A 23,017-nucleotide genomic window follows, 5' to 3' on the forward strand; every position below is an offset into this window, starting at 1 on the left:
CCACACAGAGTCACTAGACCAAAAAGAATTGGTTGATGTTCAACCATTTCAGGAGGTAGCATATGATCAAGAACTGGTGGCACTGAAGGAAGAAGTCCAAGTTGCACTGAAGGCGTTGGCAAAAGACAAAGCTCCAGGAATTGACGGAATACCAATTGAGATGTTTCAACACATGGATGAAGTGTTGGAGGTGCTCACTCTTCTATGCCAAGAAATTTGGAACACAGCTACCTGGCCAGCAGACTGGAAGAGATTCACATTTGTGTGCATTCCAAAGAAAGGCGATTCAACAGAATGCATAAATTATTGAAATATATCATTAATATCACACCCAAGTAAAATTTTGCTGAAGATCATTCAAAAGCAGTTGCAGCACTACATCAACTGGGAACTGCCAGAAATTCAAGCCGGATTCAGAAGAGGATGTGGAACAAGATATCATCGCTGATGTCAGATTGATCTGGGCTGAAAGCAGAGAACACCAGAAAGAAGCTTACCTGTATTTTATTGACTATGCCACGGCATTTGACTATGTGGTTCACAACAAATTATGGATAACATTGCAAAGAACGGGAATTCCAGAACACTTAATTGTGCTCATGATGAACAATTATGTAGACTAAGAGGCAGTCCTTTGAACAGAACAAGGGGATACTGCGTGGTTAAAATCAGGAAAGGTGTGCATCAGAGTTGTATCCTTTCACCATACTTCTTCAATCTGTATGCTGAGCAAATAACCTGAAAACTGGACTATATGAAGAAGAACGTGGCAACAGGATTGAAGGAAGGCTCATTAACAACCTGTGATATGCAGATGACATAACCTTGCTTGCTGAAACTGAAGAGGACTTGAAGCACTTATGATAACGATCAAAGACTACAATCTTCAACATGGATTACACCTCAAGGTAAAGAAAACAAAAATCCTCACAACTGGACCAATAAGCAACATCATGATAAATGAAAAAAAGATTCACATCATCAAGGATTTCATTTTACTTGGATCCACAATCAATGCCTATGGAAGCACAGTCAAGAAATCAAATGATATAATTGCATTGGGCAAATCTGCTGCAAAAGACCTCTTTTAAGTGTTAAAAAGCAAAGATGTCACCTTGAGGACTAAGGTGTGTCTGACCCAAGCCATGGTATTTTCAGTTGCCTCATATGCACGCAAAAGCTGGACAATGAATAAGGAAGACCAAGGAAGAATTGATGCCTTTGAATTATGGTGTTGGCAAAGAATATTGAATATATCATGGACTGCCAGAAGAATGAACAAATGTGTCTTGGAGGAAGCACAGCCAGAATATGCCTTACAAGTGAGGATGATGAGATTACGTCTCACATACTTTGGACATGTTATCAGGAGGGGCCAGTCCCTGGAGAAGGACATCATGCTTGGTAAGGTAGAGGGTCAGTGAAAAAGAGGAAGCCCCTCAATGACATGGACTAATGCAGTGGCTGCGATGACGGGCTCAAGCATAACAATGATTATAAAGATGGTGCAGGACAGGGCAGTGTTTTGTTATGTTGTACATAGGGTGGCTATGAGTTGGAACCAATTCGACAGCACCTAACAACAGCAATTCTGCATCTAGGTATATATCCAAAAGACTTGAAAACAGAGACTCAGATTCTTGTACAACAATGTCCACTGCAGCACTAGTCATGATAGCCGAAAGGTAGAAACAACCTAAATGCCCATCAGCAGATGAATGGATAAACAAAATGTGGTACATCCACACAATGGAATACTACTCAGCCAGTAGGAGAAATGAAGTCTTGGTATATGCTACAATACAGAAGGAGCTTCCTCTTAGTTATCCAGTGCTGCTATGACAGAAATATCACAAGTGAATGGCTTTAACAAAGAGATTTATTCTCTCACAGTCTAGGAGGCTAGAAGTCCGAATGTAGGGTGCTAGCTCCAGGGGAAGTCTTTCTCCTTCTGTCAGCTCTGGGGGAAGGTCCTTGTCATCAATCTTCCCTGCTCTAGGAGCTTCTCAGCACAGGGGCCCCAGGTCCAAAGGATGCACGCTCCTGGCTCTACTTTCTTGGTATATGAGCTCCCGAAGTCTCTCTGCTCATTTCTTTCTTTTATATCTCTAAAGAGACTGGCCCAAGACACAACCAAATCTTAAACATTGAGTCCTGGCGCATTAACATAACTGCCTCTAATCCTGCCTCATTCACATTATAGAGGTAGGATTTACAACACATAGGATAATCACATCAGATGACAAAATGGTGGACAATCACACAATACTGGGAATCATAGCCTAGCCAAATTGACACGCATTTTGGGGAGACACACTGCAATCCATGACAGAGCTTGAAGACATCATGCTGAGTGAAATAAGTCAATCACGAAAGGACAAATATTGTATGATCTCACATAAAAAGACAAGAAAAGGCAAATGTATAGAGACCTAAGTTATTAGTGGTTACCAAGGATGGGAGGGAGGTGGAAAGGAGGTTATTGCTTATGATGTACTGAATTTTAGTTTATGGTGATGTAAAAATCACATTGATTGAGAGAAGCAGCTACTAAAAACCCAGGGATGAAAAATCCTTCCCTGACTTCCCTAAACTGGAATAAAAATACAGAACCAGCTCCAGCCAAGCATATGAGATCCACAGTCTTTGGATCATCCCTAAAGGGAACAAGGTGGCTACTATAATGCAAAGGCAATTCTGATAGAGATCTGACTGTAATTGTTTTAGCAGATCACTGGAAAGACAAGTTTTCCAGGTCTGATATCTCTACCTATTATACAGAGCTCTCACTGATCCACAACGGGGAAATGAGGGCTGAAACTCCACCCAAACCACCTAGTCACCTGCCAAAGGGATCTGAGGATACTGACGCCTACCAATCTTTAGAGGTACAAGCATTAGGTGCCTCAGGTACAGCTGCAGAGCCCACCCACCAAAGTAGTTTAGGAATAGAAACACACCTACCTCACTGGCATGTGCGGGAAGGCTGTCAGCATCCTGCCCCCCTTGGAGTGTGACCCCCTGCCACTACTAGAATCTGGTGCATACAACTAACACAAAATAATAAATGTTGGAGAGGCTGCAGAGAGATTGGAACTCTTATACACTGCTGGTGGGAATGTAAAATGGTACAACCACTTTGGAAAACTATCTGGCGTTTTCTTAAAAAGTTAGAAATAGAACTACCATACAACCCAGAAATCCCACTCCTCGGAATATACCCTAGGGAAATAAGAGCCTTTACACGAACAGATATATGCACACCCATGTTTATTGCAGCTCTGTTTACAATAGCAAAAAGCTGGAAGCAACCAGAGTGTCCATCAAAGGATGAATGGTTAAATAAATTGTGGTATATTCACACAATGGAATACTACACATCGATAAAGAACAGCAATGAATCTGTGAAACATTTCATAACATGGAGGAACCTGGAAGGCATTATGCTGAGTGAAATCAGAGGCAAAAGGACAAATATTGTATAAGACCACTATTATAAGATCTTGAGAAATAGTACAAACTGAGAAGAACACATACTTTTGTGGTTACGAGGCGGGGAGGGAGGGAGGGTGAGAGAGGTTATTTACTGATTAGATAGTAGATAAGAACTACTTCAGGTGAAGGGAAGGACAACACTCAATACAGGGAAGTTCAGCTCAACTGGACTGGACCAAAAGCAAAAAATTTCCTGAATAAACTGAATGCTGTGAAGGTCAGCGGAGCAAGGGCAGGGGTTTGGGGATAATGGCTTCAGGGGACATCTAAGTCAATTGGCAAAATAAATTCTACTAAGAAAACATTCTGCATCCCACTTTGAAGTGTGGCGTCTGGGGTCTCAAATGCTAACAAGCGGCCATCTAAGATGCGTCAATTGGTCTCAACCCACCTGGATCAAAGAAGAATGAAGAAGACCAAGGTCACAAGATAATTATGAGCCCAAGAGACAGAAAGGGCCACATGAATAGAGACGTACATCATCCTGAGACCAGAAGAACTAGATGGTGCCCGGCTACAACCGATGACTGCCCTGACAGGGAGCACAACAGAGAACCCCTGAGGGAGCAGGGGAACAGTGGGATGCAGACCCCAAATTCTCACAAAAAGACCAGACTTAATGGTCTGACTGAGACTAGAAGAATCCCGGCGGTCATGGTCCCCAAACCTTCTCTTGGCCCAGGACAAACACCATTCCCAAAGACAACTCATCAGACATGGAATGGACTGGACAATGGGTTGGAAAGAGATGCTGATGAGGAGTGAGCTACATGTATCAGGTGGACACTTGAGACTGTGTTCGTATCTCCTGTCTTAGAGGGGAGATGGGAGGGTAGACAGGGTTAGAAACTGGCAAAACCGTCACAAAAGGAAAGACTGGAAGGAGGGAGCAAGCTGACTCATTAGGGGGAGAGTAAATGGGAGTATGTAGTAAGGTGTATATAAGTTTATACGTGAGACAGTGACTTGATTTGTAAACTTTCACTTAAAGCACAAAAAAAATTATTTAAAAAAAATCACATTGATTAAGGTTAGGGTTGCAGGACTAATGGGCCACATCTACCACGGCCTCCACCAGACTGAGTCCAGAACAATGAGATGCTGCCCAGCTACCACCACTGAATACTTTGACAGGGATCACAATAGAGGATCCCAGACAGAGCTTGAGAAAAATGTAGAACAAAATTCTAACTCAAAAAGAAAGACGAGGAGGTGGAGCGAAGATGACGGAATAGACAGATGCTTCCGGTGAGCCCTCTTTACAACAAAGACCCAAAAAAACAAGTGAAATGACTATATTTGTGACAAGCTGCAAGCCCTGAGCATCAAAGGCAAGCTTAGACAACAAACTGAGGGGCAAAGGAAGGAAGAGACCATTCAGAAGTGGAGAGGAGTTACCGGACTTGAATTGCGGAGATGCCTCAGGCACCATTCCTAGAGCAGTGGCAGTGGCAGCGGTGGTGGCCAGCTGGTACTAGCGTTCCACTGCAGTTTCCTCAGGAAGAAGCAGCCAGCCTCACAGCCTACTCACACCTCTGGAACCTGAGGAGAACGGCGCGCTCTGCAAAAACTAAGTACTTTCTTTTATTTGACTGCACCCCCACCACCCCCAAGCCGGCTTTGGCGGCAGAATCCCCGGGCCTGAGATCGACCCTGGGAGTACCTAGAGCCATCCTCCGAGGTTTGGGGAAGGAAAAAATTTGCAACTGGGGGGATAAGATAATTTGCTAGCTCCATTAACCGGGGAAGCTCAGGACAGAAGCTGCTCCTAACCAGGCATAAACCGTCCGTGGACCTTGAGCACCTTTCCCTTCTGCATGAATCTGTGTGGGCCTATTTCAGGAGAATAGGCCCTTGTTGGCAAACTCCAACCATTTCAGCTGTGTGGTGGAGAGGTGGGTGTTTGACATTTGACATTGCTTTGCCTATTAAACAAGGTCCTCACCTACCCACACGAGGGACCTAAGGACTGGTAGCTCCACTTAGGTCACCCAGCGACCCGTGAAAGGGGTCCAAAGATAACTGGTACCTCCCAGTCCTTACAACCAAAAACTTTGGGTGCCCATGGTCCCTCTGCAGAACCCACCCACCAGCATGCTCTAGGGAACAGGGACGCATTTTCCTCACAGACACTTGCGGGTTGGTTCTCTGCCCCCTGCCTTGTTCAGAGTGTGACCCCCTGCTGCAATCACATACTGGTATATACGCCAATCACCCCTGCCCCTCTAAGACTGTAGGACAGAGCCTGTACCACACACTTGATATCAGCTACCTGGAAACCTGAGCTGAGTTCATACAAGAACACTGATGGACTCCTAGACTGATATACCTGTTTATAGCTCTAGTCAGCTGGGGACAGGACACCAGAGCTCCAAAGCCAAAAATAATCAAGCTAGCTCACTCAAGCAACCCATAGGGGTATACCAAAAAACAAAACAAAGCAAGCAGCTACGACACAGTAAGCAAGCATAAACTAATTCAATTACTTATAGATGGCTCAGAGACAACAGTCAATATCAAGTCACATAAAGAAACAGGCCATGATCACCTCAAAAGTTTCTCAAAACAAAGAATCCAGGGATCTTCTAGATGAAAGCGCATTCCTGGAATTACCAGATGCAGAATACAAAAGTTTAGTATACAGAACCCTTCAAGACATCAGGAAGGAAATGAGGCAATATGCAGAACAAGCCAAGGAACACACAGATAAAGCACCGAAGAAATTAGAAAGATTATTCAGGAACATAATGAAAAGTTTAATAAGCTGGAAAAATCCATAGACAGACAGCAATCAGAAATTCAGAAGATTAACAATAAAATTACAGAATTAGATAACTCAATAGAAAGTCAGAGGAGCAGAACTGAGCAACTAGAAGTTAGAATTCCTGAACTTGAAGATAAATCACTTGGCACTAATATATTTGAAGAAAAATCAGATAAAAGAATTAAAAAAAATGAAGAAACCTTAAGAATCATGTGGGACTCTATCAAGAGAAATAACCTACTAGTGATTGGAGTACTGGAAAAGGGAGGGATAGCAGAAAATTGTTGAAGATTTGTTGGCAGAAAACTTCCCTGACATTGTGAAAGATGAGAAAATATCTATCCAAGATGCTCATTGAACTCCCCGTAAGGTAGATGTTAAAAGAAAGTCACCAAGACATATAATAATCAAACTTGCCAAAACCAAAGATAAAGAGACAATTATAAGAGCAGTGAGGGATAAACGAAAAGTCACCTACAAGGGAGAGCCAATAAGAATAAGTTCAGACTACTCAGCACAAACCATGAAGGCAAGAAGGCAATGGGATGACATATTTAAAAAATTAAAGGAAAAAAATTGACTGCCAAGAATCATATATCCATCAAAAGTGTCTCTTAAATATGAAGGTGAAATTAAGACATTTCCAGATAAATACAAGTTTAGGGAATTTGTAAAAACCAAACCCAAAACTACAGGAAATACTAAAGGGAGTTATTTGGTTAGAAAATCAATAATATCAGGTATCAACCCAGGACTAGAACACTGGGCAGAGAGCAACCAGAAGTTAACCCAGACACAGAAAGAAAAAAAAAAAAAAAAAAACAAAGGAATATTATATATAAAAAAAAAAAAGCCCAAAACAGGATAACAGTGATGTTATTATATAAAAGAAGACAACATTAAAATAATAAAGAGGGACTAAGAAATGTAATGATACACCTTCATATGGAGAGGAAGATACAGTGATAAAAAGAAACAAAGTTCGTTTTAAATTTCGAAAAATAGGGGTAAATAATAAGGTAACCACAAAGGAAACAAACTGTCCTACTCATCAAAATAAAATACGAGGGAAAAATATAGACTCGGCAGAAACAAAATCAACAACAACAAATATGAGGAAAGGATAATATATAAAGAAAATCTACTCGGCACTTAAAATCAAGTGGGAAAAAGAAACTGTCAACAACACACAAAAAAAGACATCAAAATGATAGCACTAAGTTCATACCTATCTATAATTACCCTGAATGTAAATGGACTAAATGTACCAGTAAAGAGACAGAGAGTGGCTGAACGGATTAAAAAACAAGATCCATCTATATGTTGCCTACAAGAGACACACCTTAGACTTAGAGACACAACAAACTAAAACTCAAAGGATGGAAAAAATATATCAACTAAACAACAATCAAAAATGAGTAGGAGTGGCAATATTAATCTCTGACAAAGTAGACTGTAAAGTTAAATCCATCAGAAAGGCTAAGGAAGGACACTGTGTAGTGATTAAAGGAACAATACACCAAGAAGATATAACCATATTAGATATTTTTGCACCCAATGACAGGGCTGCAAGATACATAAAACAAACTCTACAAGCATTGAAAAGTGAGATAGACAGCTCCACAATAATAGAAGGAGACCTCAACAGACCACTTTTGGTGAAGGACAGGACATCCAGAAAGAAGCTCAATAAAGACACAGAAGATCTAAATGCCACAATCAACCAACTTGACCTCGTAGACATATACAGAACACTCCACCCAACAGCAACCAACTATACTTTCTTTTCTAGTGCGCATAGAACATTCTTTAGAATAGACCACATATTAGGTCATAAAGCAAACCTTAGCAGAATCCAAAACATTGAAATATTACAAAGCATCTTCTCTGACCATAAGGCCAAAAAAGTGGAGATCAATAACAGGAAAAGCAGGGAAAAGAAATCAAACACTTGGAAACTGAACAATAAATACCCTGCTCAAAAAAGACTGGATTATAGAAGACATTAAGGATGGAACAAAGAAATTCAGAGAATCCAGTGAGAATGAAAACACTTCCTATCAGAACCTTTGGGACACAGCAAAAGCGGTGCTCAGAGGTCAATTTATATCAATAAATGCACACATCCAAAAAGAAGAAAGGGCCAAAATCAAAGAACTATCCCTACAACTTGAACAAATAGAAAGAGAGCAACAAAAGAAACCCACAGGCACCAGAAGAAAACAATAATAAAAATTAGAGCTGAATAAATGAAATAGAAAATGAAAAACAACTGAAAGAATTAACAAGACCAAAAGCGGGTTTTTTGAAAAAAATCAACAAAATTGATAAACCACTGACCAAACTGACAAAAGAAAAACAGGAGAAAAGAAATAACCTGAATAAGAAATGAGATGGGCGACATTACAACTGATCCAGGTGAAATTAAAAGAATCATATCAGATTACTATGAGAAAATATACTCAAAAAAAATTGAAAACTTAGAAGAAATGGATGAATTCCTAGAAACACACTACCTACCAAAACTAACACAAACACATGTAGAACAACTAACTAGACCCATAACAAAAGAAGAGATTGAATCAAAAAGCTCCCAACACAAAAAAGCCCTGGTCCGGACAGCTGCACTGCAGAGTTCTACCAAACTTTCCAAGAAGAGTTAACACCACTACTTCTAAAGGTATTTAAGAGCATAGAAAACGACGGAACACTACCAAACTCATTCTATGAAGCCACCATACCATATCCCTGGCACCAAAACCAGGTAAAGACACCACAAAAAAAGAAAATTATAGACCTATATCTCTCATGAATGTAGATGGAAAAATCCTCAAGAAAATTCCAGCCAGTAGACTTCAACAGCACATCAAAAAAAAAAAAAAAAAATTCACCATGGCCAAGTGGGATTCATACCAGGTATGCAGGGATGGTTCAACATTAGAAAAACAATTAATGTAATCCACCAAATGAATAAAACAAAAGATAAGAATCACATGATTTTATCAATTGATGCAGAAAAGGTACTGACAAAGTTCAACACTCATTCATGATAAAAACACTCAGCAAAATAGGAATAGAAGGAAAATTTCTCAACATAATAAAGGGCATTTACACAAAGCCAAGAGTCAACATCACCCTAAATGGAGAGAGCCTGAAAGCATTCCCACTGAGATTGGGAACCAGACAAAAAGGATGCCCTTTATCACCACTCTTATTCAACATTGTGGTGGAAATCCTAGCCACAGTAATTAGGCTAGATAAAGAAATAAAGGGCATCCAGATTGGTATGGAAGAAGTAAAAGCATCTCTATTTGCAGATGATATGATCTTATACACAGAAAACCCCAATGAATCTTCCAGAAAACTACTGAAACTAATAGAAGAGTTCAGCAGAGTATCGGATACAAGATAAACATACAAAAATCAGTTGGATTCCTCTACACCAAAAAAAAGAACGTCGAAGAGGAAATCACCAAATCAATGCCATTTACAGTAAGCCCTAAGAAGATAAAATACTTAGGAATAAATCTTACCAGAGAGTTAAAAGACTTATACAAAGAAAACTAGAGTACGCTTCTGCAAGAAACCAAAAGAGACTTACGTAAGTGGAAGAACATACCTTGCTCGTGGATAGGAAGACTTAATATTGTGAAAATGTCTATTCTACCAAAAGCGATCTATACATTTCATGCAATTCCGACCCAAACCCCAACGACATTCTTTAATGAGATGGAGAAACAAATCACCAACTTCATATGGAAGGGAAAGAGGCCCCGGGTAAATAAGGCATTACTGAAAAAGAAGAACAAAGTGGGAGGCCTTACTTTACCTGATTTTAGAACCTATTATACTGCCACAGTAGTCACAACCACCTGGTACTGGTACAACAACAGATACATGGACCAATGGAACAGAATTGAGAATCCAGACATAAATCCATCCACATATGAGCAGTTGATATTTGACAAAGGTCCCAAAACCATTAAATGGGGGAAAGACAGTCTTTTTAACAAATGGTGCTGCCATAACTGGATATCCACCTGCAGAAAAATGAAACAAGACCCATACCTCACTCCATGCACAAAAACTAAATCAGAATGGATCAAAGACCTAAATATAAAAATCTAAAATGATAAAGATCATGGAAGAAAAAATAGGGGCAACATCAGGACCCCTAATACATGGCATGAACAATATGCAAAACATTATAAGGAATGTTGAAGGAAAACTAGATAACTGGGAGCTCCTAAAAATCAAACACCTATGCTCATCCAGAGACTTTGCCAAAAGAGTGAAAAGACTACCTACAGACTGGGAAAAAGTTTTTAGCTATGACATTTCTGATCAGCGCCTGATCTCTAAAATCTACACGATACTGCAAAAACTCAACTGCAAAAAGACAAATAACCCAATTAAAAAATGGGCAAAAGATATGAATAGACACTTCATAAAGAAGACATTCAGTTAGCTAACAGATATATAAGTAAATGTTCACAATTATTAGCCATTAGAGAAATGCAGATCAAAACTCCAATGAGATTTCATCTCACTCCAACAAGACAGGCATTAATCCAGAAAACAGAAAAGAATCAATATTAGAGAGCCTTGGAGAGATTGGAACACTTATACACTGCTGGTGGGAAAGTAAAATGGTACAATCACTTTGGAAATCGATTTGGCGCTTCCTTAAAAAGCTAGAAATAGAACTACCATACGATCCAGCAATCCCACTCCTTGGAATATATCCTAGAGAAACAAGAGCCTTTACACAAACAGATATATGCACACCCATGTTTATTGCAGCACTGCTTACAATAGCAAAAAGATGGAAGTAACCAAGGTGCCCATCAATGGATGAATGGATAAATAAATTATGGTATATGCACACAATGGAACACTACGCATCAATAAAGAACCGTGAGGAATCTGTGAAACATTTCATAACATGGAGGAACCTGGAAGGCATTATGATGAGTGAAATTAGTCAGTTGCAAAAGGACCAATATTGTATAAGACCACTATTATAAGAACTTGAAAAATAGTTTAAACTGAGAAGAAAACATTCTTTTTTGGTTATGAGAGCGGGAAGGGAGGGAGGGTGGGAGAGGGGTATTCACTAATTAGATGGTAGATAAGAACTACTTTAGGTGAAGGGAAAGACAACACACAATACAGGGGAGGTCAGCACAATTGGACTCAACCAAAAGCAAAGCAGTTTCCTGAATAAACTGAATGCTTTGAAGGCCAGCATAGCAGGGGCAGGGGTCTGGGGACCATGGTTTCAGGGGACATCTAAGTCAATTGGCATAATAAAATCTATTAAGAAAACATTCTGCATCCCACTTTGAAGAGTGGCGTCTGGGGTCTTAAACGCTAGCAAGCAGCCATCTAAGATGCATCAATTGGTCTCAACCCACCTGGATCAAAGGAGAATGAAGAACACCAAGGACACAAGGTGATTACGAGCCCAAGAGACATAAAGGGCCACATGAACCAGAGACTACATCATCCTGAGACCAGAAGAACTAGATGGTGCCCGGCTACAACCGATGACTGCCCTGACAGGGAACACAACAGAGAACCCCTGAGGAAACAGGAGAGCAGTGGGATGCAGACCCCAAATTCTCATAAAAAGACCAGACTTAATGGTCTGACTGAGACTAGAAGGATCCCAGTGGTCATGACCCCCAGATCTTATGTTTGCCCAAGACAGGAACCATTCCCTAAGCCAACTCTTCAGGCATGGATTGGACTGGACAATGGGTTGGAGGGGGATGCTGGTGAGGAGTGAGCTTCTTGGATTAGGTGGACACCTGAGACTATGTTGGCACCTCTGGCCTGGAGGGGAGATAGGAGAGTAGTGGGAGTTAGAAGCTGGCAAAATGGACAGGAAAAGAGAGAGTGGAGGGAGAGAGCAGGCTGTCTCATTAGGGGGAGAGTAATTGGGAGTGCGTAGCAAGGTGTATATGGCTTTTCGTGTGAGAGACAGACTTAATTTGTAAACTTTCACTTAAAGCACAATAAAAATTATATAAAAAAAGAAAAACCAGACTTGCTGGCCTGACAGAGACTGGAGAAACCCTGAGAGTGTGGCCCCCAGACACCCTTTAAGTTCAGTAATGAGGTCACTCCTGAGGTTCACCCTTCATCCAAAGATTGAACAGGCCCATGGAACAAAACAAGACTGAAGAGGCATACCAGCCCTGGGGCAGGGACTGGAAGGCAGGAGGGAACATGGAACCTGGTAATAGGGAACCCAGGGTTGAGAAGGGAGAATGTTGACATGTTGTAGGGTTGTTAACCAATGTCATATAACAATGTGTATACTGTTGGGTGAGAAACTAGTTTGTTCTGTAGACCTTCATCTAAAGTACAATAAAAAAAATTTAATAAAAAAAAGGGTAGGATTGCACAGCCAATTATTGGTGTCAATAAGTTGTACACCTGTAAAAAGCTGAATTGGCAAAAGTTGTGTGACAGACGTATATACGATGACAAAAGAGAAAAAAAGTGTAGCTGCTGAGGCTGCTTATATACAACGAAACACCTCATGGGATTCAGTTCCTTGGTTTGGAGCTTTGTTGTTGTTGTTAGGTGCCATCAAGTGGGTTCTGACTCATAGCGAACCTCTGTTCTTTGGAGGTTTAGGGTCATGGTTTCATGGGACATCACAGTTAATTGGCCCAATATCATGTTTAGTGCTTCTGTTCTACCTCCTTGTTCATTGTACAGTGCCGGGGTCTTAAAGGTTGCAAGTGGCCAGCCAAGGTACACCAATTGGTCTCTATACACCTGAGCAACAGAGGAAGGAGAGTCATGAGATCGGAAGAGCTGGATCATACCCAGCAACCATTACTGAACATTGTGATCAAAGATGCTATAGAAGAATCCTGATCACAAAGGGGGAAATGAATATCAGGATTTCAAATTCTCATGGACTCCAGCGCTTCTGTAGCCCTGAAGGCTGGATGAACCCCTGAAGCTATATCTCTGAGATATCTTTAAACCTTAAGCCCAAAATATCCCTCAAAGTCTTCTTAAAACCAAACAATAGTTTAGCTTAACTAGTAAAGAATATCTGCCTTGAGCATTATGCTTTTTTAAGATTTATACATATGGGATGAAACGGACAAGAGCAACTTGAAAGATTAGATAGGAACCTTAGGATGCAGTGAGTTTCTGTCAATGGGGGACGAAAACTCATAAAAAGGAAGGTGAGAATAGTTGTACAACTCAAAGAATGTAATGAGTGTCATTGAATTATACGTGTAGAAACAGTTGAACTGGTCATATATGTCTTGCTATGTATATTCTCAATAGCAACAACAAAATAAATAAATAAAAACAAAAAAAAAACCCTTTGGGGCAGTTCTACTCTGTCACATGGGGTTGCTATGAGCCCAAAATCGACTTGACGGCAGCCAACAACAATAACGTGTACATGTACATATGCATACATGTGTATATATGTATACACACATGCACTTACAGATATATATAATTACATTTTTATTGAAGTATAACAAATAGTGTAAATTTCACTGATACACACACACATCTGTATGCAAACTTCCTTAACAAATTTAGCTGCAGTTTCTCAGTAAACAAGATTGTATGCTTGAAATTAATTTATTTAGTCACCCACAGAACCTAAATCCATATTCTCTACTATAATTTAGGATCTCAACCCGAGAACACACATTTTAGTCATACCATTCCCATCCATCTCCCCTATGGTAATCTACAAAACAAAATTATAATTCCTCGCAATTCCTGTTACCAAGAGATGGGGTCTGTTTCCCACTCGTTTGGTGGCTTTGTCATTTACTTGTCCAGTAGAAGGAGGCAGGAGCCATGTTATGCTAGTTTTCACCCTGGCCTTAAGGGGGTTTGCATTCTTTTCCTTGGGGCTCCTGGGACCCTTGCTACTGCCACCACATGAGCTAGCCTCAACTAGCCTGCTGGGGAATGAGAGACCACATGCAACCCTCGGTAAAGTCGTCTTAGATGACCCTGTCCTCAGATGTCCAGTAGCTGTCCACAGATGCATAAGTGAGCCCAGGGGAGCTCAGTGAAGTCCAGCCCTGATCGGCAGAACCACCCAGTTAAGCCCAACCCAGATTCACAAACCGCAGCATCATGAGCTAAATAAATGGTTGTTGTTATGAGCCATAAGTTTTGGGATGGTTTGTAACATAGCAAAAGCTAAGTGATTTCAAGCCATTATATCCTTTTTTTTTTTTACCTGAAAGAGTAAATTTTTAGGATAATATTACCATCTCAGGGCTAATATTAAACTTATGTGTCCACAGTCTATGTCCACTGAGAAATATAATAAATATTTGTTAGCAAATCCTCTTACCTTAATGGGATTCCTATAAAAAGATTGTTTTCCAGAAGATGGAAATGACATCGCAATAATTCGGTCTAGAAGTCAAAATAGTTGCCATTATGAATGTCATTATAGTGGTGAAATAATATAAAAACTTAAACTTACACATAAACTCCTTCATAGAAAAGAACTTTCAGGATTGAGAATGGCACTAACACTCAGGAGAAAAAGATAGTAAATTATCCAGTATAATGGCCATTAAACTTACATGGTGTTCCCAAGGCTCACCTGGCTCTAGACAGATGAGACAGGCCTGTGTTAGCCTTAGTCTGGAATTCCCTATGTGGTTGGAATTCGTCTCTTATCTTAAACAGCAAGTCTGGGCTCCCATGGTGGTGGGAACTCCCAGAGTGCTTTCCAGCCCTCCTAACTCAGAAAACCTGAGACCTACAAAAGCAGTGCCCCATTCTCTAGGCTCCTAGGAAGAAAGCAGGGGCCCAGGATAACTACTGTAACTCAGTAAATTCTAAACCAAACTCAAAAGGAGTCCGTTGAATATCCATTCAACTTCCTCTTCTGCAACCTAGTAGGCCCGATTTGAGACAATGGAGATTTTTCACTGCCATAGCCAGACTACTAATATGTCATACTGTCACCGTGGCAGATGTTATTTCATTTATAGGGAGACTTTGTCACAATTTCTCTTGTTTTAAGCATTCCTCTTTACCAAAATAGCAAGTGGTCTAGTAATGGCATGTCCGCAGTGGTTACATATTAATAATGTTTAATGTTGCATAAAGTAGAATAGATGGCACTCCTTTACCAAAATGTAGCTACGTCTGCTAACCAAAAGGTCGGCAGTTGGAATCCACCAAGCACTCCTTGGAAACCGTATGGGGCAGTTCTACCCTGTCCTATAGGGTTGCTATGAGTCAGAATCGACTCAACGGCAACGGGTTTTTTGGTTTAGAAGCATAGCACTTGGATGTAGAATGGCATCTCCTGACTGAGGAGTAATGCAAGCAACTATTCTGAATCTCAGAAAAAATACTTTCAGGAATAAAGGAGGAAATAAAAAAAAAAGGGGGGGGGAGCTTTAATAGTGAAATGTCTTCATGAAGAAAGAATGCTTTGAAGTAACATGGCTTAGACAGGCAAGAAATAAAAACATAATTGCACACAAGAAAAGTGTGAAGTTAATGTACGTAGATCAACAGTTAAACTGCACAAACCAGTAACATAAGTGAGATCTAGGTCAAATCCATCCCTCTTGTATCGCCTTTTGTTTCCAGAAACCTGAGAGTTTAAAATAATCATTAATTTGTAAAACATAATCAACACAAAATAAAGATAAATAAATAAAAATAGACTTCAACCCTCTCTGGTATTTCCCAAAACCCGTTTTTCTGAGTTATAAACATGTTTTGCCCACTTACCATCCTTCTGGTCAGTCTTTCCAAATGCCTTTTTTGATAAGCCAGATGGAAAATTCTTATCAGAATGATCAGTCGTAGAGATCGAAATAAAACTGCCAATCTAACAATGAATTAAAAAGATCCATTTTTGCTTCAGAAAGAGAATTTTGTCAATATGGGCTAACTCTAGAGCAGTAGTCCTCAATCAGGGCAACCCCCCATACACACCTGCCCAGCAGATATTCAGCAATGCCTGCAGAAATTTTTGGTGGCCAAACTGGGTATAGGGAGCGATGTTACTAGATGCTATTGGTATCTAGTGGACAGAGGCCAGGGATACTGCTTAATATCCTACAATGAACAGGACAACCCCAAATTATCTGGCCCACAAAGTCAATAGTGCCACAGTTAAGAAACCCTGGTGTGGAGGACCAGAATCTTAGAATTTGTGGATTTAACTTTTGTCATTTAAGACCAGTATTCCTCAGTGTTTCCCCATCAAGACAAAGTGAGAGTTACTGTTCACCTCTGTTATTCCCATCAGTAAAAAATGTCCATTATAGCTGCAGCACCCAAAGACAGGGAGCAAGCTGGAATACTTCCCCAGTGTGCTAGCTGGTGTCTCTCCTCCCACCAGACACACCACGCAGAGAGCTGAGGTTTACACTAGCGCGTCTCTAACCTGAGCATGCACACAAAAGAATCACCTGGAAAAGCTTGTTAACCCACAGATTGCTGAGTTCCACCCCCAGAGATTGATTCAGTAGCTCTTGGCAGGGCCTGAGGTGTTGGTTTCTAGCAAACTCTCAGATGATGCTGAGGTTACCAGGTGGGAGGACCAGACTGGCTCAGATTATTTGCAAATAACTCCGATGGCCTATCACTTGAAAATACTTTTAGTTTGGGTCCGAAATGAAGACCTGGGAGGCTGGGGTGCAGACAGAAGCAAGCTATTTGACTAACAAATACATCTAGCGAGCCACCCAACATCCACATCCCAAAGCACATCTGCCCTTCTTTTTTTCACTGTTCCAGCAAGAAGAGGGAAAAAAGAGAACCATCAGCTCTTTGTATGCATTTTAGTTCCCTGATCCCTAACAGCTCTAACTGTGCCTCAGCTTTCTTCATTTCTATCAGAACTATGCTGCAAAACTCCACCTCTGCAATGCTGTCCATTGCTGTCCTTGTTCTCTGTTTCGTTCGCTCTTTTTTAGGGTATCATCATTGTAGTAACTCAAATTTTGCATACCATCAAACCAAAACTCTCTTGGTCATATGTTGAGGCACAATGGGAATTTAGTGGGAATTTCAGAAGATAAAGAAGTGAAAATTAGTACAAGAGGTAAAGTCCCCAGTTTCTCGGGTGCTCCATCTTTCTTATTCAACTAAAGGTACTTATTGTGTATACCCTTCACGGGTCTCTAAATACCACCATCTTTTAGTTTCAAGGTATGTGGAAACTTACCTAAATATTTCATTTTTAAGCAGTTTATAAGTACAGAATTGGCACATTGAAAGTAAAATATTATAAAGAATGAAAAGCCACAGAAAATGCAAAAAAAAAAAAAACATGGAAAACATGGAGAGGTAAATCATATGTTTCTTACCTGGGGATATTATTAAATTCCTGAAAGCCATGGAAAGTATAAATGATATTAACCAGCAGGGTCACCCCAATAACAACAGCATCTAAGGAGTTAAGCGTATCAGAAAAATACTGTCGTTTCCTGTAATACAAAACAAAGCAAATAGGTTGCTCATTAAGAATTTTAATTTATTGGATTATTTTAAACACATTTACTAGAGTGGACTAGGAAAAAAATAACATCAATGGAACATTTTTATAAAGTAAATTTATACCGGGGGTGGAGGAGAGGGCGAGTTTTTTTTCAACACTAACACAGAGTACATGTCAATGGTGGTGGAGTACGTTGGAAAAAAAAAAAACAAAAAAAAGGACAGTGACAATTGTTGCATAACGTGAAGGCCGTAATCAATGTCACTGAATTATACATGCAAAAATTGTTCAGTTGGCAAATTTTTTGTTATGTATATTCTTACAATTTTTAAAAAAGTAAATTTATATTAATTATTTTATGGATACCTATGACAAAAACATCAATATGGAAATATAAGTACAGTTCAAACCATTAAACAAAAGGCAAACACTGCCTTCACATAGATGGGAGGAGAAAGGTGGGGTATTGTACAGTATTGCTGGGCAGTGGAAGCTGAACTTGATACAGCTTTAGAGCAACCGGGCCTGTACAGTGGAGAGGGGTCTGCTATTTTGGTCTGCAAACTCATTGTCTGGCCCGCACTAGAATCCTGAAGGGCTGGGGTTTTTCTGTTTTTTGTTTTTGTTTTTTTGCACCTAGGCAAAGCTTAACTTCCATGCCCCGCACCTTTCTCCCCAGCACTGGCTCCTTCAGACATGGGCATTGCTGCACCAGGGCGGGGCGTGTCCCAGGCTCTGAGTAACCTAGGAGTGGGCAACTGTCCTGAGCTCAAAGGCATGAGGATAAAAGTTCAGCAGGAGAAGAGACAAGCTGCCTTCTGAGATGCAATGGATGAAGCAAAGATGGAGAACTAAGTCCCTGACTCCCACAGCTCTTCCAGTTCCAAGATTGGCTCATCTCTGCCCACCTACTCAGAAAGTCAACAAGCAGAGAAAATCAGCTCCCGCCTTACTACCAAGACTCACTGACGGAACCAGTGTGCCTCCATCTCCTCAGAACTTAAAAAAATTTTATGTAACTGAAATATGGAGTTATTTATGATCTATTATCTAGAATTTAATATATCATCAACTGTTAGGACTCCACTGTTAATAAAATTACTAATATTTATACTTCACATATATTGTTGTTGTTAGGTGCCATCAACTTGGTTCTGACTATAGTGACCCTATGCACAACAGAACGAAACACTGCCCAGTTCTGCGCAATCCTCACAATTGTTGTTATGCTTCATCCTGTTGTTGCAGCCACTACGTCAATTCATCTCTCTCTTTGAGGGTCTGCCTCTTTTTCATTGACCCTCTACTTTACCAAGCACGATGTCCTTCTCCAGGGACTGATCCCTCCTGAAAACATGTCCAAATTATGTGAGAGGAAGTCTTGCCATCCTTGCTTCTAAGGAGCATTCTGGCTGTACTTCTTCCAAGACAGATTTGTTCATTCTTCTGGCAGTCCATGGTATATTCAATATTGTTTGCCAACGCCATAATTCAAGGGCATTAATTCTTCTTCTGTGTTCCTTCTTCATTCCAGCTTTTGCATGCATATTAGGCAATTGAAAATGTCATGGCTTGGCTCAGGCACACCTTCATCCTTAAAGAGACACCTTTACTTTTTAACGCTTTAAAGAGGTCTTTTGCAGCAATTTGCCCAATGCAATACGTCATTTGATTTCTTGACTGCTGCTTCCCTGGGCATTGATTGTGAATACAAGTAAAATGAAATCCTTGACAACTTTGATCTTTTCTCCTTTTATCATGATGTTGCTTATTGGTCCAGTTGTGAGGATTTTTGTTTTCTTTATGTTAAGGTGTAATCCATACTGAAGGCTGTGGTCTTTGATCTTCATCAGTAAGTGCTTCAAATTCTCTCCCCTTTCAACAAGCAAGGTTGTGTCATCTGCATTCTGCAGGTTGTTAGTAAGTCTTCCTCCAATCCTGATGCCTCGTTCTTCTTCACATAGTCTGTCTTCTCAGATTATCTGCTCAGCATACAGATCGAATAAGTATGGTGAAAGGATACAACCCTGACACACACCTTTCCTGAATTTAAATCATGCGGTTGCCCTTGTTCTGTTTAACGACTGCCTCTTGGTCTGTGTACAGGTTCCTCATGAGCACAATTAAGTGTCCAAAATTTCCATTCTTTGCAATGTTATCCATAATTTGTTATGATGCACACAGTCGAATACCTTTGCATAGCCAGTAAAACACAGGTAAACATCTTTCTGGTATTATCTGTTTCAGCCAAGATCAATCTGACATTGGCAGTGATATCCCTGGTTCCATGTCCTTTTCTGAATCTGGCTTGAGTTTCTGGCAGTTCCTTGTCAATGTACTGCTGCATCTGCTTTTGAATGATCTCCAGCAAAATTTTACTTGTGTGTGATATTAACGATATTTTTTGGAGAATTTCCTCATTCTGTTGGATCACATTTCTTTGTAACAGGCATAAACACAGCTCTTTCCCACTTGGTTGGCCAAGTAGTTGTCTTTCACATTTCTTGGCATAGACCAGTGAGCACTTTCAGTGCTGCATCCATTTGCTGAAACATCTCAGTTGGTATTCTGTCAGTTTCTGGAGCCTTGATTTTCACCAATGTCTTCAGTGCAGCTTGGACTTCTTCCTTCAGTACCATCAATTTTTGATCATAAGCTACCTACTGAAATGGCTGAATGTCCACTAATTCTTTCTGGTACAAGACTCTGTATATTCATTCCATCTGCTTTTTTTTTTTAAATAATTTTTATTGTGCTTTAAGTGAAAGTTTACAAATCAAGTCAGTCTCTCACACAAAAACCCATAAACACCTTGCTACACACTCCCAATTACTCTCCCCCTAATGAGACAGCCCGCTCTCTCCCTCCACTCTCTCTTTTCGTGTCCTTTCCAGCAGCTCCTAACCCCCTCCACCCTCTCATCTCCCCTCTAGGCAGGAGATGCCAACATAGTATCAAGTGTCCACCTGATCCAAGAAGCTCACTCCTCACCAGCATCCATCTCCAACCCATTGTCCAGTCTAATCCACGTCTGAAGAGTTGGCTTCGGGAATGATTCCTGTCCTGGGCCAACAGAAGGTCTGGGGGCCATGACCACTGGGGTCCTTCCAGTCTCAGTCAGACCATTAAGTCTGGTCTTTTTATGAGAATTTGGGGTCTGCATCCCACTGCTCTCCTGTTTCCTCAGGGGTTCTCTGTTGTGTTCCCTGTCAGGGCAGTCATCGGTTGTAGCCGGGCACCATCTAGTTCTTCTGGTCTCACGATGATGTAGTCTCTGGTTCATGTGGCCCTTTCTGTCTCTTGGGCTCGTAATCACCTTGTGTCCTTGGTGTTCTTCATTCTCCTTTGATCCAGGTGGGTTGAGACCTATTCATGCATCTTAGATGGCTGCTTGCTAGCGTTTAAGACCCCAGACGCCACTCTTCAAAGTGGGATGCAGAATGTTTTCTTAATAGATTTTATTATGCCAATTGAATTAGATGTCCCCTGAAACCATGGTCCCCAGACCCCTGCCCCTGCTATACTGGCCTTCAAAGCATTCAGTTTATTCAGGAAACTGCTTTGCTTTTGGTTGAGTCCAATTGTGCTGACCTCCCCTGTATTGTGTGTTGTCTTTCTCTTCACCTAAAGTAGTTCTTATCTACCATCTAATTAGTGAATACTCCTCTCCCACCCTCCCTCCCTTCACCACTTATGACCACAGAAGAATGTTTTCTTCTCAGTTTAAGCTATTTCTCAAGTTCTTATAATAGTGGTCTTATACAATATTGGTCCTTTTGCAACTGACTAATTTCACTCATCATAATGCCTTCCAGGTTCCTCCATGTTATGAAATGTTTCACAGATTCCTCACTGTTCTTTATTGATGCATAGTGTTCCATTGTGTGAATATACCATAATTTATTTATCCATTCATCCATTGATGGGCACCTTGGTTGCTTCCATCTTTTTGCTATTGTAAGCAGTGTTGCAATAAACATGGGTGTGCATATATCTGTTTGTGTAAAGGCTCTTATTTCTCTAGGATATATTGCAAGGAGTGGGATTGCTGGATTGTATGGTAGTTCTATTTCTAGCTTTTTAAGGAACTGCCAAATCGATTTCCAAAGTCGTTGTACCATTTGACATTCCCACCAGCAGTGTATGAGTGTTCCAGTCTCTCCACAGCCTCTCCAACATTGATTCTTTTGTGTTTTTTGGATTAATGCCAGCCTTGTTGGGGTGAGATGAAATCTCATTGTAGTTTTGATCTGCATTTCTCTAGTGGCTAATGATATATGAGCATTTCCTCATATATCTGTTAGCTACCTGAATGTCTTCTTTAGTGAAGTGCCTATTCATATATTTTTGTTTTTTTTATTTGTCTTTTTGCTGTTGAGTTTTTGCAGAATCATGTAGATTTTAGACATCAGGCGCTGATCAGAAATGTCATAGCTAAAAACTTTTTCCCAGTCTGTAGGTAGTCTTTTTACTCCTTCGGTGAAGTCTTTGGATCAGCATAAGTGTTTGATTTTTAGGAGCTCCCAGTTATCTAGTTTTTCTTCTACGTTCTTTATAATGTTTTCTACACTGTTTATGCCATGTATTAGGGCTCCTAATGTTGTCCCTACTTTTTCTTCCATGATCTTTATTATATTAGATTTTATATTTAGGTCTTTGATCCATTTTGATTTAGTTTTTGTGCATGGAGTGAGGTATGGGTCTTGTTTCATTTTTCTGCAGGTGGATATCCAGTTATGGCAGCACCATTTGTTAAAAAGACTGTCTTTCCCCCATTTAACAGTTTTGGGGTCTTTGTCAAATATCAACTGCTCATATGTGGATGGATTTATGTCTGGATTCTCATTTCTGTTCCATTGGTCCATGTATCTGTTGTTGTACCAGTACCAGGCTGGTTTCACTACTGTGGCGGTATAATAGGTTCTAAAATCAGGTAAAGTAAGGCTTCCCACTTTGTTCTTCTTTTTCAGTAATGCCTTATTTATCCGGAGCCTCTTTTCCTTCCATGTGAAGTTGGCGATTTGTTTCTCCATCTCATTAAAGAATGTCCTTGGGATTTAGATCAGAATTGCATTAAATATATGGATCACTTTTGGTAAAATAGACATTTTTATAATGTTGTCTTCCTATCCACGAGCAAGGTATGTTCTTCCACTTATGTAAGTCTCTTTTGGTTTCTTGCAGAAGTGTACTCTAGTTTTCTTTGTATAAGTCTTTTAACTCTCTGGTAAGATTTATTCCTAAGTATTTTATCTTCTTGGGGCTAATGTAAA

At 40.3% G+C, this 23,017-nt stretch overlaps 1 protein-coding gene across 3 annotated transcripts in view; it reads right to left on the reverse strand.

Annotated features, from left to right (window-relative positions):
• The window catches only part of LOC126058277 (phosphatidylinositol 3,4,5-trisphosphate 3-phosphatase TPTE2-like), a 310,242-nt gene that overhangs the window by 60,213 nt on the left and 227,012 nt on the right, over window positions 1-23,017 (reverse strand). The window contains exons 12-15 of one of the 3 annotated variants that reach the window (XM_049853315.1): window positions 17,614-17,733; window positions 16,028-16,127; window positions 15,824-15,887; window positions 14,622-14,686 (exon numbers count right to left, since the gene is read on the reverse strand). In XM_049853315.1, the coding sequence (XP_049709272.1) occupies window positions 14,622-14,686; window positions 15,824-15,887; window positions 16,028-16,127; window positions 17,614-17,733 (349 nt within the window). Of the gene's footprint in view, window positions 1-14,621; window positions 14,688-15,823; window positions 15,888-16,027; window positions 16,128-17,613; window positions 17,734-23,017 lie in introns of those variants that run through there. The other 2 variants (XM_049853316.1, XM_049853317.1) reach the window with 2 other exon arrangements.

Source organism: Elephas maximus, chromosome 14, assembly GCF_024166365.1.
Source record: "Elephas maximus indicus isolate mEleMax1 chromosome 14, mEleMax1 primary haplotype, whole genome shotgun sequence".
NCBI lineage: Eukaryota > Metazoa > Chordata > Mammalia > Proboscidea > Elephantidae > Elephas > Elephas maximus.